Here is a 15,953-nt window from a genome sequence, read left to right as displayed (position 1 = left end):
TTTCCAGTTTCACTTCTCTTCTTTGCTTTATAATCTGTTCACCAATCTGAACATTTGTACATTCTGTTCCCTCTCTTTAGAATGATTGTCACTTTTCTCTTCATGGTCCAACAGAAATCTCACATTCATCTTCCTGACACTTCCAGGAAGAAGAAATCTTACCACAGAATCTCATATAGAATAAAACTTATCTTCCATGCTGTATTATAAGTGTTAACTGTGCTGTCTCAATTACAACTGAATAGTGTGATTTTTTTTTCAGCTTTACTGGTCGGAGAAAATTGACAATATGTACACTACTGAGCTAGATTTCTTAAGCTCATATCACTGTGAATATCACTTAGAAGATTATTCTTTTCCGTACAACTAATACTTAATAATCCAGGCTTACAATTAAAAAATTGCTTTACATAGTTAATCTCTATTACTGATACAATACAACCCATTGTAGCTTTCAATCCATATTTCCAAGTCTAAAGTGAATATTGTGAGGAAAAAATATTGACAGCTTGAATCTCTTCTTTAACAGTTCATTTGAGTTAAGAGTACAGGGCCATATATTAAGTACATGATCAATAGATAAAGTGGGAAAGCCTAATCTTTCTAATGAGAGAAACCTTGAACATTATTTTCAAATACTATTAGAAAACACATTTCCCAAGTTTTCCAAGTAACTTTTTAGGTGAATTTACAGGCCACAGCTGTAAAAATACCTATGTTTTATAACCAAGTTATAATAATGTCTCACAACAGATTTAACTCCAGAAACAAAGCTACATATAACTGAACAAAATCCCAACGTATCAGTGGTTCCCTGACTTAATAGTTATGACCTCTATCCTCCACATGAAAACAGTTTTACATTTAGGATATATTGTTTGAGAAAGTGCATAATAAAAATAGTCACTATAGAACTAGAAAACTTACACATGAATTTGTAATATTTATATTGCTATTGATATTTTTATATACCCATAAATGTATAACCACATATTTGTCAGTTGACAGTCAACATTTAATATATAGTATGGGGCAAAAGGAGGTTTATAGTTCATTGTATAGAAAATAATAAAATACTAAGTAATAATACAAGAATAAACTCTGTGTTTTGCATACTCACAACTGTAAACCGACTTTTGCTCCACCCTATTTATGGGTCAATATCTCAGAAAAAACTATTTTGAAGCTTCAGGGTTTAAAGCCCTAGAGTTCAGAAATGAGTGCATTAAGAGAAACTTTTAAATTGAGTTATTGTATTTAATAATAACCTTCTAAAGAATTATATATTAGATTTTAAATGGGATATATATGCTTTTTATAGCTCATTAATATTTATTTTCTGCTACAGAGTTCTTCACAAATGTGTTCCACATATCTCTATATGTTCTTTTCCCTCTGAAGCATATCTATAAATTACTAAATAACCAAATTTATTAATTAATCTCTATTATTCAAAGAAACAAACATTTTTGTTTGCTTTTATAAGCATCAGGACTAAGGCTTACCTGAGATTAGACAGTTGTCAGAAACAAAATAGGTATGGACGAACTATGAAGATTATATTACACATTCACCTGCCTGCCTGCCTTTACTGCCTGTTCTTTTGAGTAGTAAACGTCCAGAGCCTTTTTATGAAGACATTCTGGCTGGACCAAAAAGAGACCGATTCAATAATCTCCAAAGACCCCCCCACTAAGTATTCCCATATCCATGAATCTAAATTTATGGCCATCTTTGCCTTATTTGTTTATATCCAATGTTTATACCATCACTGAATATGAATATTAATTATATTCACTGAAATCACAGCCTACAATAAACACTTGGGAGAATTCAAGATTAGAACAAAATTTCCAATCTCATTGTCATAAAATTATAAACTTCTCATTTTTGCTTACAAAATAGTATGTTTTCTTTTTGTGGGAATGTATGCATTTCTATTTCTTCCCCAAATTACTAGTGAAACAATACTCACTGAAATTCAGTATTAGGTTCCTAAAGTCCCAGGCATTCTATTGCTTCCTAAAGTCTGCAAACACATGGTTAACATCAACTCATCCATTGTCTTCTAACTGAAAAGAATCACTCTTACCGTGTAGCCCTCGGTATACTGAAAAGGAGCCCTGGAATTTTCATCTGCTGTTGGACTCAGAGGCTTGGGGTCAGACATGGACCGCTGCATCATCTTGGCTGTCTTAGGACTCGCTGGGGGAACTTTAGCCATATCTGGATGCAGTACTTTCTGTGGACTTACATCATCGGGGAGGGGTTTTTCATAAGGTACAAAGGCTGATTCTAAGGCTTTGCCTGGTGAAAGTGGTGAGATGGGTGAATAAAGGACTTTTGGAGATTTGGGTGGGGAAGGAGCCAGCTGTACTGTGGAATCTGCCCGAAGGTGAGATGAATAACCAATCTCTAAAGGTGTTGGGCGTTTCTTGTCTTTGGGTGGAGATGTAGCACTCAGATACTGAGGACTCTGTGTGTCTGAATCTGCTTCTGTTTGACATCCTAAACTGCCCCCTTTGTAAGTCTTTTCAGGTGCTGAAATGTGTTTAATTATTTCTACCTTGGCATCCACGCGTGCACGTATCGAAGGTGTTCGTATGGTCCCGACCGGTTCAGTTTGCACAGATATCTCTGCCACTGTTTGCACTGCTATACTGGAGACTTTGGACAGAGGTTTGGTCTTCTCAGCCTCTGGAGTGCTGTCAGCATATTTTGCCACACGAGCTTTTCTCCTTGATCTAGTAGGCATATCCCATTCATCCTGATCTTCATCATCAGTTTGGACACTTGTATCAACACTCTTTTTAGTTTTCCTTCTCCTACTCGAGTAACTTCGATCTGCTGCATCTTCATCATCAGTTTGTACACCACTGTCTACTATCTTTTTAAAAGAGCGGGGATCATCTGCCATATTTTCCCCTACCTCATCATACTGTCCACGGGCTTTAGCTCCAGAACTTTTCTTTTTGGGTTGTTTTTCATCTTTTACAACGACATCTGTTAAAGGTATTTCTGAAACTGTACTCAGGATGCCAGGTGGGGCAATGTACTGAGTAACGCCATCAGACTGAACCGTATACCATCCTTGGCTTTGTGGTATTTCAATTGCCACAACAGCTGAGGCCGTAGTGGTTGCATCTTCAGCTGCCCAAAACTGACTGCCTTCTGGGGCAGCATACTGACCTTCCAATATTGCCTGCTCTGTCGTTGTTTGTGGAGAGGCAGTTCCAGAAGGATCATAGTTATACTGGTAGATCTGGCGAATCTTTTGCTCCTCTAGCTGCTGGTGAAGCTGTTGCTGCAGCTGCTGGATCTGCTCCAGCTGTAACTGTTGCTGAGCTAATGTCTCCTGCCTCATCATGAACTGGGCTTGACGCTCTTCTTCCTGCTGATAGAGAAGGTGCTGCTTCATAGACTGCAGTTCCTCTAGCTTTTTTTGAACCATGATCTTTTCTTGTTCTCGGAACCTTTGAATTTCCTGACGTTCCCACTCCAACTCCTCAGCAAAACGCTGTTGCTTAATTTTTTCCAGTTCCAACAGCTCACGTTCCAAGTCTAGCTGCTGTTGTTGTTTATCTTCTTCAGGGACAATTAAAATAGCACTTTCATCTCCCACCACTTCAGAAAACACTTCAGACGCTGTGGTTAACGTGGGAACTGAATCTATTGTCTCAGCAGTAAGAGTTTCCATAGTAATAGTCTGCAGACTGGCATTGATATCAATACCAGTTACTACAATGTCTGTTTCAGATGCACCTGTTGTTAGGAAATATGATCTAGGCATTGGCTGGCTCTGGTGCAAGGTGGATAATGTAGTCACGGCGTCAGTCATGTGCACACCAGACAGATCCCTCACAGTGGTGCTGAAAATGGAGCCAGGTTGTGTGGTGATAGCAAATGTGGAAGGGATTGGAGTTGCCACTGAAGAATAGACAACACCATTAGTTGACCTCAAAACACTTCCCACACCATACTGGGATCCTGGAGGTGGAGTCATTCTTGCTGTGGAATACTGCGGAGTACTAATCCCAACTCCTGAAATGATTTGTCGTGTTTCTGGATATGGACCTGTAGTCTTGCTTGAATAATCCATTACCTCACCTGAAATACAGGGTAGAGTTATAGTCCAGTTCCCAGAATGAATGATGGTTTTGGGGGTTTGAAAAAGTTCTCAATCTTGATGAACAAAATTAATGGGGCTGCATGCAAATTCACTGGTTAACCTAATTAAATGCTGAGTAAAAGCAATGTTGAACATGCAGGCACATGCAATGACTTTGGGCAGAAAAAATTTCTAAAAAAATAGAGAAATAAAAGTGCACATGTACTTCAAAATATGTTGCCAAAATATCCAAAGAAAGACAAAAAGTAACAAAATGGAAAAGGGACCACATTTTCATCCTGATATGAGATGAGGAACACCATGATATTTCAGGGAAAGGTCTGATGCCACATCATACTGACCTGCAGAACTTCTCCCTGAAGTTAGATCTACTGCTGCATCAGTTTCTCCTGAATAATCAAAAGCATTCTTACTTTTATAGAAAAAATGTCCAGCTTCTGCTAAGTTAGTGTCAGACATGGAAGGTTTCATTCCCCCAATCCCTCTGTAACCATATGGCCCTGATCGATCATACTGATAGTGGTCATCCCTATAACCAAAACGATCCTCAGGAAGAGTAGTTGCAGGCTGCTGTGCTGTGCAGCTCCTTCCAAAAGGTAACTTATAAACCATATCACAGCACACAGCTCTTCTCCCTGCAGTCAGATCAACAGGTTTTTCATCATCTTCTATTATTTTGGTCACCACACCTGAAGTAGATTCATCCATTGTTACTACAGTTCTATGAGACTTTGTTGTACTGAGATCCACTACTTCTCCATCAGCGATTCCCCGGGACATGGTGCTGTCACTCCATCCATTTGTGACACCAATAGGAGGCATAGTAACGGGCTTCGTAGTAGCCAGTGCCATTGCATGTGCTGAAGTACCTAAAGATAAATTTATTGGTGCTTCCTGCCTAACTGTAGGAAAGGACTGGCCACCTGGTATCCTGTATGGGAGCTCAGCATGCTTTGATGTAGTAAGCTGAAGTGGTGGTGCTGTTGCATGTCCTACACCCACAAAGCCCTCTGTGCCTGTGGTGTAACTTGCACCAACTGTGCACGTGACAGCAGTCACTGTCTCAGTGACCAGGGATATTGGAGTCACCACTGATGAAGTTGCACTGAGATTTATAATAGAGGGTTGGACAGTACTGATTTGTCTCCCATAGGCTTCATTTGTTGCGGTCTGCCTTTTCAAATCCATTGTAGAAGCAGAAAGATCCATACACTTTTCAGTTACTTTAATTTCCACTTTTGGTACTGTACGCAAATCAATGGCATCACCGATAAGTTGCAACTTTCCGTTTTCTTTACGCTGATGCTTTTGTAAGTTTAGGTTGTCTAAAGCAAGAGGCTCTGGAGGAATTGTTATAGACACACTGCCGAGACCAACAGTAGGGACTGTACTTCTGGCTGCTGAAACCTCAGCCTTAGAAACTTCAGTTTTAAGAAACTGTGTAACTGAACTTGGAGCTGCTTGACATGAAGACAGTGTTGTGATAGGGATGGCAGAAAATGTCTCCAAACCTCCTGAGATATACAGGCCCTGTTCTGATGAATGTGAAATTTCTGCAGCCTTCACAGAAGGAACTACAGAAAATACTGGTTCAATGGCAATCAGATCTTTGGAGGGTGATCCCAGGGGCCAACTAGTAATTGTTTGACTAGCTGAAGTATCTGTTGGAGTCCCGGGTTCAGATGGCAATGTGATAACCACATAAGTTTCCATGAGAGATTTGGAAAATCTTGGTGAGGACTTGTTAGAGTGAGGGGAAAGAGGGGAGGTAGGAGAAGGCAATTTATACTCTGCTGTAGTGACTAAATTTAATGTCATATTTGAAGTTGAAGATAGACCTGTTGGTTTGGGGTGTGTATCTGTTGGTTTTTGTGTAGTTACTGGAAGCTGAGGAACTGCGGGTTTAGGAGCAATGGGAGGTTTGCTTGGCTCAGGTCTATGTGTAAATACAAGTCCAGATGGAATTGAAGATGGCTTAGGAGGAACAGGTGGAGGTGCAGTGGTATATATTTTTGTTACTGGAAACCCACTACTCCTTGGAACAGCTGTGGTCTCTACAGTAGTAACATTGTCAACTAGAGGTATAGCTGTCATAGTTAGAGTCACTGGAGCTGTAACTGTTACCTTTTTTTTAGGATGAATAGGGGGTTTAGGTGAGGTTGGTGGAGGAAGGGGTGGGGGAGGAGGAGGAGGTGGAGGTGGAGGAGGAGGTGGTGGAGGCGGAGGAGGGGGAGGAGGTTGAGCTGATGTGTCCAAAGAAGAACTGCGTAAGAATACACGTGTACTAGTAGGAAGAGAGGAAACAGAAGGACTGCCAGATGGAAACTGAGATTCAGGTTTTGCTTTACCAAAGACTTCTCCGGACATAAGGCATGCAGTTGAGATTTCCTCCTTCATCGGAAGAACTATTCCAGAAGGTGGTTGATCAAACACAGCTTCAGATAAGCTAAGTTTTGTTAGTTCAACCTCTGACTCCTTCCTTTTATCTCTGTAAGCTTCCAAAACTTCCAGAATAATTCCATTCCCAGTTTCCTTCTTGGCTTTTTTCACTGGGTCTTTTTCAGGTATAGGTAAGTCAGTAGAAACGGTATCAGCAAGTAGTCCCTTGGGTTTAGTTTCTTCAGATTCTAAGACAGAAGGTGGCATATCAGATAAGGAAATCTCAATATGATCAGCACTAGTTCTACCATCTGGTGTGGTAGTCTGATCTAAAGATATATTTATTTCTTCTGGATAGTCTATAATGCTGCCTGGAAAATATGTTGATGAAGAAATCTCAGAATCTTCAAACTTAGTTACTATGTCTACTGGTTCTGTATAAGCTGTGGTTATGCTATCAAGGGTGGTAATGGGTGAGGAGCTATCTGTGGTACAAACTGAAGAAACAGATGATGTGAGGGAAGGTGTGTCAGAGGGTGGAAAAGTTGTAGCACTTTCTGAAGGCTCAGAGTATGTCAAAATAAATGATTCATGGGCAATTATCTCTTGAATTTCTCTTGTATAATCAGTTACATATTCATCTTCAATTTCCTCTGTTGAAAAATGTTGGGTTATTTTAACATCTGGAATAGAGAGTGTTGCACTGCTAGTTGAATCTGTAAGAGATGCTCCCGAAAGAATACTTGATGTCAAAGATGCATCGGGCAACCTATCAAAGTCCATAATAGATTCTGTCAGGTCATCCCTGATGGGGGGCTGAGGTTCACTGGATTCAGGTGTTAACTGCATCTGTTGCCTCTTCATGAGTTCTTCATAGGCAGCGTCAGCATCTAGTAATTTTTTTTCTTCACTGGTTGAAGTTACCATACTACCCAGATCCACTATCTCATGGCTTTCTGGGATAATATAAGAGCTTGAAACAATGTCTTCTTGAGGCACAACAGAGTGTAAGCTTTCTAATTCATAAAACTCTTTCTGGAGGTCTGTAATTTGCTGCATAGGATCATCATAAATCTGTTCTGGAAGTCTTATTTTTTGCTCTCTCCCTCCCTGCTGCATAAACCCATTTTCATCTTCTTGCCTTGTTAGCAGGCTGCCATCAACTGAACTAGTGAATGTGTCCTCTACTAAAGATTCATAAATGTAATCTTCTATTAGCATCCCACCATACAAAGGCTCCTTTTCAAATATTTCATCTCGTTCATTTGCAGCTGGAAAAGCTTTATATTTGTGGGTTTTATGCATCATTTCTTCATATATCTCCTCAGCACTTTTTAATACCTTTTGGCCACCATCTTTCTGCATAATAGAATGCTCATCTGTTGGTGAGTATAAAGACACAGCTGTGGGCAATTTATAAACTTTTTGCACTTCTATGATTTTTTCTGGGCTTATTTCAAAACCTTCTGGATCTGACTCTATGCTAGGTGAATATTCAGAACAAGAAGATCGATGAAGCTCCTCCATTTCCGCAGCCTGACGCAATTCTTCTGTTGGAGATGCATCTTCAATGGGAGAGAGATTACTGGGGGGTGTCTTTGGTCTTTCCCTCCTTCTCTGAGCCCGAAGCTCATCTTTGTCTTTCTTTGATTTTTTACTAGAACTCTTTCTTTGTTGCTGTTCTAATTCCCGCTGCTTTTCTTGCTCCTTCAATAATTCCTCTTCCTCTCTCAATTCTTCTTCCTCTGAAGAATCTTCAATAGTGGGTAAAAGAGGACCATGTGATCTGTGCCGAGCTTTGCGTTGCTGTTTGCTCTCTCCTTTTTTGTGACTTGGGCTACTGTCACTGTCCTCATCAAGTGATGACACTGATGTAGGGGATGTGCCTGGAGTGAAGCTGGAAGCATGAAGACTTGAAGATCCTTCCCCTCTTGACCTATCTTCTGGTGAGTCTGTCAGGCTTTCCATTTCTAATTCTGGCTCTTCATCAAAATACAATACTGTTTTTTTCTGTGATGACTCTGTAGAGTATTTATCTGCTATCGTGCTGTTGAGTTCAATTGTTTTAAATCGACGTAGCCCTCCGCCGCCAGCAACTACAAGTTCTTCACTCTCCTGACTTTTAGTTTCTCTGTATTTAATTTCAGGACTTTCATCAAATGTCTCATCATCTTCATCATGCCATGAATGGCGTCTCCCTGCATCATCATCAAAGCTTGTGCTACTTTTTCGAGTCAGTCGCTTGTGTTTCCCTGATGTTACTTTCCCTTTCCCCTTTGTTTCTTCCTTCTTTTGGCTCTCAATAGCACTACTGATCTCTTTGAGCTGGTCCCTAATGAACTCATCATCTTCAGAACCTGAAGCATCTTCATCAGCACTCATTTCTATGATTTGTTTGCGAATAAAGTCCTCCTCTTCACCTGATTCTTGACTATCTTCCTGTTTGTACTCATCACTGCTTGATGAACCAATACTAGTTCTCCGTTTTCTTTGTGGAACAGGTGAGTTTTCACTTTCACTACTGTCTTCAACTGAATCATAAGGCTGTCTTCTTGTAGCTATGTCATCAAAAAACTCAGACTTTTCTTTGTGGTCCTTTCTGGAAGCAGAATCTTTTTGGCCATCTTTCATAAATTCATCTTTTTCTTCTTGACTCTCTTTGAGCTTCTCTTCCGAAATTATAGTTTCTAGTGTTTCAGTTAAACTCTGAGTTTTATGCTCATCCTTAGGTGGTTCAGGAGAAACCACTTGAGGTTGTGTTTTCTTTCCTGACTTGTCTTCAACAAGTGTACTTGCCTGGGCTTCCAAAATGGAGAGGACAGTACTTTCTAACTTAGCCAAATCTGAGGAGCTGGAGAGGCTGCTTTCTTGTAAAAAAGAGTCCTTCTTGAGTCCCTTCAGCAAATCCTTTTCATCACTTGGAATAAGACTTGGAATTTCACCAAGTGAACCTGATATGCCATCAGAAGAATATCCTGTGTCACTCAGACCTTGTGGGCTTTTGGGCTGTTGAGAACTTGATGTGTCTGATTTGTCATCTTCCTTTTCCTATCAGGGAGGAAGAAATACAGGAAAACTTAAAGTGATTAAACTAATAAAATGGCCTCTCCATTACTCACAAATAACTATTATGAACAGGGAAAAATATAGAAAAATGTATTCAACTGTATGCCAGTATTGTTTTAAATAAATCTTTGGGCAGAAAAGAAAAAGAAAGTAGTTAATACATATTGATTAAGGTTAGTTTTCATTTAATATTAATTTAAATGTCAATTCACAATATTTTTCATTAATTAATATTCTATCTGTTTATATTTCAATACCATTTTCCTTCAAAAAACATGATTTTCTTTATCAGTATATTTACTTTGAAATGGAATTCAAATTATCAAAGAAAAAAATTAATGATAAGTTTCCACTGATATAGTTAATACTTCTGGATTATGAGGCCAGGCAAAGAAAGAATCAGAGGATGGGCTTTTACCTGGCTACAAGTATTATGGGATGTTGGAAAATTAACTAAAGTGAGCATATATCATTATGGGGCCATAATGATATTTGCCTCACCTACCACCAAGGAACTTTTTTTTTCCTGAGAGAGATTCAAACAAGGCACTGCTTTTTAAAAACATTTTTAAAATGCCTTTAAAAACTACACTTACTTGATATTGAGGTTAATACTATAATGTTGTATTACTTGAATAGAATGCTTAGAATTGTAAACTGTGAAAAAGTAACACAATAATTGGCCTGACACATGACTTTAGTAAAAGAGAAATAGCTATTATTTTTGTAGAGTTGTTAATCACATTTATCATCAGCATCCTACCCCAAGATATTTAACAACTATCACTTACAAACATCTTCCTACTTCAAAAATACTTGGATTTTTACCTTCAAAGAATTTTGAAGTCAGCTCCCTTCAATTAGAACCACCACCAATTTTGTGAATGGAAACATGGGCTTTCTGGGGAGCTGAGACAGACAGTAGGCAAATCAGAGGCTTGACTGATTGCTTTCCTATGATATGGTCATGAAAACAATTTGATTCAGAATCAGAGGCCTTAAATAAAAATGTTAAACACAGAGACTTTTTGTATAAGTCCAAATTTTAAAAACCTATGAGCAATTGAAAACCCAGCTGATCCAGTTAGTTTCCATGTTTGAAGGAAAACATCAAAAAACCCCACACTCCTTTGAAAGGAAGAGGTCAAAGAGCTGCACAAGGACATGTTTATTCAATGCTGGTCTATAAGGTCACTCAATTCCAAGTCTGTGTCTTGAATTAACCATTTCAATATTTTTATTGGGTGTGCTGGCATGTGCTCCTCCAATCTATCTACAGATGAAATGAACAGATGTCAGGTAGGATAACAAACAACAAACATGCAAAAACATATCTCTTCTTTCCTGCTTTCCTTCCTTTTCTCTTCCGCCTTTTCCACATCCTTCCCTGCATCCTCCTTCTTTTACCTACAGCGTTCATCAATATAGAAGTGGTTGGCTTGCTATTCATTTTACAATCATTTGCATCTCTATATATGTCTTTATTATGAACGCTCAGAGATGTAACTTGACACACCATAGAGTAAAATGCTTTAGTTGAATTTACAACATAACTCAATTTTAAAAAGGCAGTCTGATATATTTTTCACAAGTTACTCCAAAAATCAGTGCCTACCCTTTGGTTTACCAAGAATTAAATTTCCCTGGACCATTTCAAATGCCTTTGTAGGAAAAGGTTACTTATTTACAGTTTTACGACTATAGTAGTAGGGCTAATGAGCACTCAAAAACTGTGTCCTTTCTTTTAAGAGCTTCATATTGAAGAAGTAAGCACAGGCAAAGCATTCTTTTAATAAAATCTTTTTGGATGATCACAGTGGAGGGAAATTTCCCTTTCCTCACATTCCACACAATGCCATAGCACACTTTTGAATCTAGTATGCTTTCTATGTCTTTCCTTGTCTTCTTTCCCAAGTTTCACTAAATCACAGTAAACAACATAAGCACAGGGGTGGAGTACCTAAGCTTCTTGTGAATAAAAGGTCAAGAAAATGATCTTTCATAATCAAAGTTTGGTGGATTCATTTGTACTCTTTATTTTGTGTCTGCATATATTATAAAACATAACAATGTAACAAAACTATACATATATAGAAAAAATGCTATCGCTGTTATATATAACAATTCATTGAGTATAATAAAATATAAATTATAATTTTATTCAATAGATTCTGAATGTTCTAATGACATTTTACAAAAAATAAGTTTAGGACCAGACATATATAATATGACAAAGGAAATTAAGATGCATTAGACAGAAGACTAACACAAATAAATAACAAAATACCTACCCTACAATCCCTTTTATGAGGCTCTGGTGTTCATGCTTTCCTTCTTTCTCCAGTAATATGTTTTACCCCCTTTTCCCTCCTGCCTCTGTCTTCTTGGTCTCTTTCCCCCATACTCCTCAGAGGATTCAATCATAATTTACCTATGATGATGCTGTGAGGATCCGCTCCCCCAGCCCACTAAGACCTCTTCTTTTCCTTATTATAAAGTGGCAAGATCTGGGAAGATTTTGTTCTGCAGATTTATGGGTCTAAGATAAATGTTAGAATTGGCTAATAAGAAAATCAAGTGAGGTGACCAAAGGCCATTTGGCTGAACTGTTCAGAAGGAACATTTGGTAATGTTATTGTACCATAATATAATGAAAAAAATCATAATGTCAATTTTTATCATACTAAAGTGGCATAGGTATAAAGTCTGCTGACAAAGGTCAGTGACCTGCTTCTTCATTACAATATTAACTTGTTAATCATCAGATCATTTGCCTCTTTGATTGAAGGTACCCACACATTCATCTTTTCACCTGCTGCTAAAATTTAAACAAAGTTTTTCTTTGTATACAGAGATCAGCACATTGAGGTACTCATCTGTCCATCCATTTATCCTTTCTGTGGCTATCCACTCTCCTTCATGACATACCTGGTGCTAGTACTAGTGCAATTTGTACTGATATAGGTTAAGCAGCCTATAGAGATTTAACATCTCAAAACCTTGCTTTGTAAATAACGTATCTTAAAAAAGGAATGATTTGATCACACATGAAAGAGTACATGGAACTAAGAAGGCTGTAAAACACAGCTTGTAATCTGGGTCTGATTTTCTCTAATTATTCAAACTTCAAACAGATGACTGAAGTATTGTAATTCTAGAAAAATATGATCAAAGGATTTATGTGAGGAAAGAATAATTGGGGTTATTTTCTCCCAAACGTCTTTAGAACTAAAAGACTGAGACTTTTCTCTCAGTTGCTTCAAAAAACATGTAGCTGTATACTCATTTTTGAGAAGAATGTCAAACAATTTACTAACCTATTAATATCTAATGAAGTAAATAGATTCAAATGGTTCTTTCTAAGTGACATACATATACAATACACATACATATGTGTATAAATGTTACTGAATTTTCTTATTTTGTATTATTTTCTTCATTTAGTCAGGTGTTTAATTATCCATTTTATTTTTTACAAAATACATCTAGAATAACCTCTGAAATTATTACATAAGAATAAAATTCCAGTATCTATACTCTGCATGAGAATTTTGTTTGTCATCTTAGGTAGAAGCAATGAGTGGGAACAGCCATAATTTAAGCATATGTTTTTTAAAAAGAAAGCAATGTTATTTTTGCCAGCTCCCCCAAGGAACACATTTTCCTATGTTTTTCTAAGTATATTTTCCATTACACCTATTATACTGACTTTTGTTTATTATTATGTATCGTGCATTTCCCATATATAAAATTATGGTTACTTGAGCCTGCCTAGTTTGTGTATATGAAACAATAACAAAATTTCCAGAGGCCAAAATTCATATTCTTTTACTTTTCAGTATAAAGCAAAGAGTAGAGAATTCTTCTTCCTTCCAATATTCTACTGCAGAAAGTCAGTGAATTGAGATCCATTTGAAACTCATTGCGTGGTGTCTCATCTTGAGACATCTGCTGTAGTGACAAATACACCAAGACACCTCTGAATTGCCAAACTTAGTTCTGCTGTTTTCCCCAATGAAACTTTTAGACTTCCATGTTGAAGTCTAAATGGAAATTGAAATTATCTGTATATTATTGGGGTTAAGAACTGGAATCCTGCCTGGCTGGCGTAGCTCAGTGGATTAAACTCGAGCTGCGAACCAAAGTGTCGCAAATTCGATTCCCAGTCAGGGCACGTGCCTAGGTTGCAGGCCACAGCCCCCAGCAACCACACATTGATGTTTCTCTCTCTCTCTCTCTCTCTTTCTTACTTCCCTCTCTAAAAATAAATAAATAAAATCTTAAAAAAAAAGAACTGGATTCCTGATGAATATAATATTATACAAAGAAAGGGTGTGATATTAAGTTTTTTGTTAATTTCCCCCAAGTCATTTATTTTAATGAGCCAAAGTAAAACAACAAATGAAGAATATTTAATCATTTATAGAATGTTTGGGTCAAAATAGCTTGCTAGTTAGAGTGCTCCAAACACTGTGAACACGATTAAGTCCATAAAATTTATTGAGTCTGGAGAGAAAACTCAGTCCTACCTACAGGGGAATCTTTTTCACTACAGAAAACATTATTTTTCATCCTTTCTGATTATGATGCCATTATATATAGTAGCTATACATAACTTGAATGTTAACCCCTGAGTCATTTTAGTTAGAAATAAAAGTTTATGCTAAAGGATGTTCAAATTTTGGTTTTTATTCAGAAAGCTATCGTGTTTCTGTGTAGTGTTTCAAATGTATTCTGTTGAGTATAAAAGTAAAAAGAGAGAATTCTGTAGTAGCATGTAATTTTAAAGTATTAAGCTAAAAAAGTAAAGAAGAATATACCTATCACATTATTTATTATATTTCAGAAAAAACTTTAATTCCATTTGACATACACATTTGAAAGACAGCAATGAATGGAAAGAAAATGATGTGGCAACAAAGAAATGCAAATAATATACCATATTAATATGACAAAGTGACAAATAAATGAGTAAGTAAAATAACTAATATATAAACAATGTAAAAGTTACACAAAGTGTTTGGGATTATAGTGGGAGTTGCCAAGTGATATGGATAATAATAATTATGAAAAGGCAGTATGTTAAAAGTGTCACAGGAAAAAAGCATTATATATAGTGTTTAAAAATCTCAGCCTTCATAATTACATCTGAACTATAGTCTTATCTTTGCTGTTTCTCATATATGTGAGCTTGAGCACAGAAAGTTGGTTTCTCCCTTTTTAAAACAGATTTGATAATATTTACCTTATCATTAGTTACATGGATTAAATGACAGAAAAAGTACTTGACATAGTGACTCTAATATAGTAAAAAGTAAATTAAGAGTGTTATTTTGATTTGCAAGGGAAACTAATTTAAAACTTATCAGAATAGGGAGTTCAGCAGCAAAAATGACTGCCACTAAGGATGTCAGTGGTCCAGTGGTCCAGGTAGGATTTTTCTCATGGGTTTAATGTAAGAGTGCAGCATCAGTGTACAGAGAAGAAATAAGATCAAGTTCAAAAGAGAGATAGCACAAACTACATTCAAGAATTACACAAAGGCCTATTTGGGCTTTCTATTTCTCACTAATGTGGAATATTAGGATGCTTGAAAGTTATATTGGAGGCATCCTTTAGAAGATCAAGAAAGCCAAGCTAACCTATTAAGTCAGAAGTCTTGACCGTGGCGTGCAGAAGCCCAGGCAAATATACCAAATTATGTAATGGGACTATAAGAAGAAAACATTAACATTGTTGCTGTATTTTCAATCTAAAATTATATCTTACTACCATTTAATAAAAAGATTAGCACCACTATTCATTTATTTCTCATGTCATTTGGTTGCATGGTCTGTGAGAATCCTGGGAAACAGTGGAAGTTATGCTGTAAGGAAAAGGTAGAGTGAGGCAGTTGTTTCATTTGTTCACCTCTACACTGAGGCTTATTGTTCAGTTAGGCAGATTTGTGCCTCATATTACCCAGTTTCAATTAAACCAACTTTCCTATATTAGGTAAGTGGTAGACAAAATATTCCTTAAAAAGATTTTCATGAAAAAATCCTGTGTTAAAGATAATACTAATAATGTAAGAAACATAGAAACACATGAATAAGAAGCTTACACTCCATATTGTTATAAGCTTTTCATCCGCAATTTTACAAGGTAAAAGCAACAATGACCAAGTTAAGTAAGATCTGACACAAGTTGGCCAAAAATGTTTGAAATTATCAGAAAAACGATTTGATATCTGTATTATATCTATTATCACTAATAACACATTGTCTAAACACATACGCTTTATAAAATAAAGCTATAATATAATGCTTTTGCATTATAGCAAGTGATATTATGACACTATCACAAATTTATATTATTTTCACCAAAAGAACATTCTGGT

The 15,953-nt window shown here is 37.0% G+C and overlaps 1 protein-coding gene across 5 annotated transcripts in view; it reads right to left on the bottom strand.

Annotated features, from left to right (window-relative positions):
• Nucleotides 1–15,953, bottom strand: part of PCLO (piccolo presynaptic cytomatrix protein) — a 354,626-nt gene that overhangs the window by 183,353 nt on the left and 155,320 nt on the right. For 4 of the 5 annotated variants that reach the window (XM_045827052.1, XM_045827055.1, XM_045827056.1 and 1 more), the window contains exons 5-6: nucleotides 4,471–9,556; nucleotides 2,093–4,107 (exon numbers count right to left, since the gene is read on the bottom strand). In XM_045827052.1, coding sequence (XP_045683008.1) covers nucleotides 2,093–4,107; nucleotides 4,471–9,556 — 7,101 coding nt within the window. The remainder of the gene's footprint in view (nucleotides 1–2,092; nucleotides 4,108–4,470; nucleotides 9,557–15,953) is intronic. The other variant, XM_045827057.1, reaches the window with a different exon arrangement.

Source organism: Phyllostomus hastatus, unplaced genomic scaffold (assembly GCF_019186645.2).
Source record: "Phyllostomus hastatus isolate PE091 unplaced genomic scaffold, TTU_PhHast_1.1 phas_scaffold_78, whole genome shotgun sequence".
NCBI lineage: Eukaryota > Metazoa > Chordata > Mammalia > Chiroptera > Phyllostomidae > Phyllostomus > Phyllostomus hastatus.
This window is presented reverse-complemented; position numbering and strand designations above follow the sequence as displayed.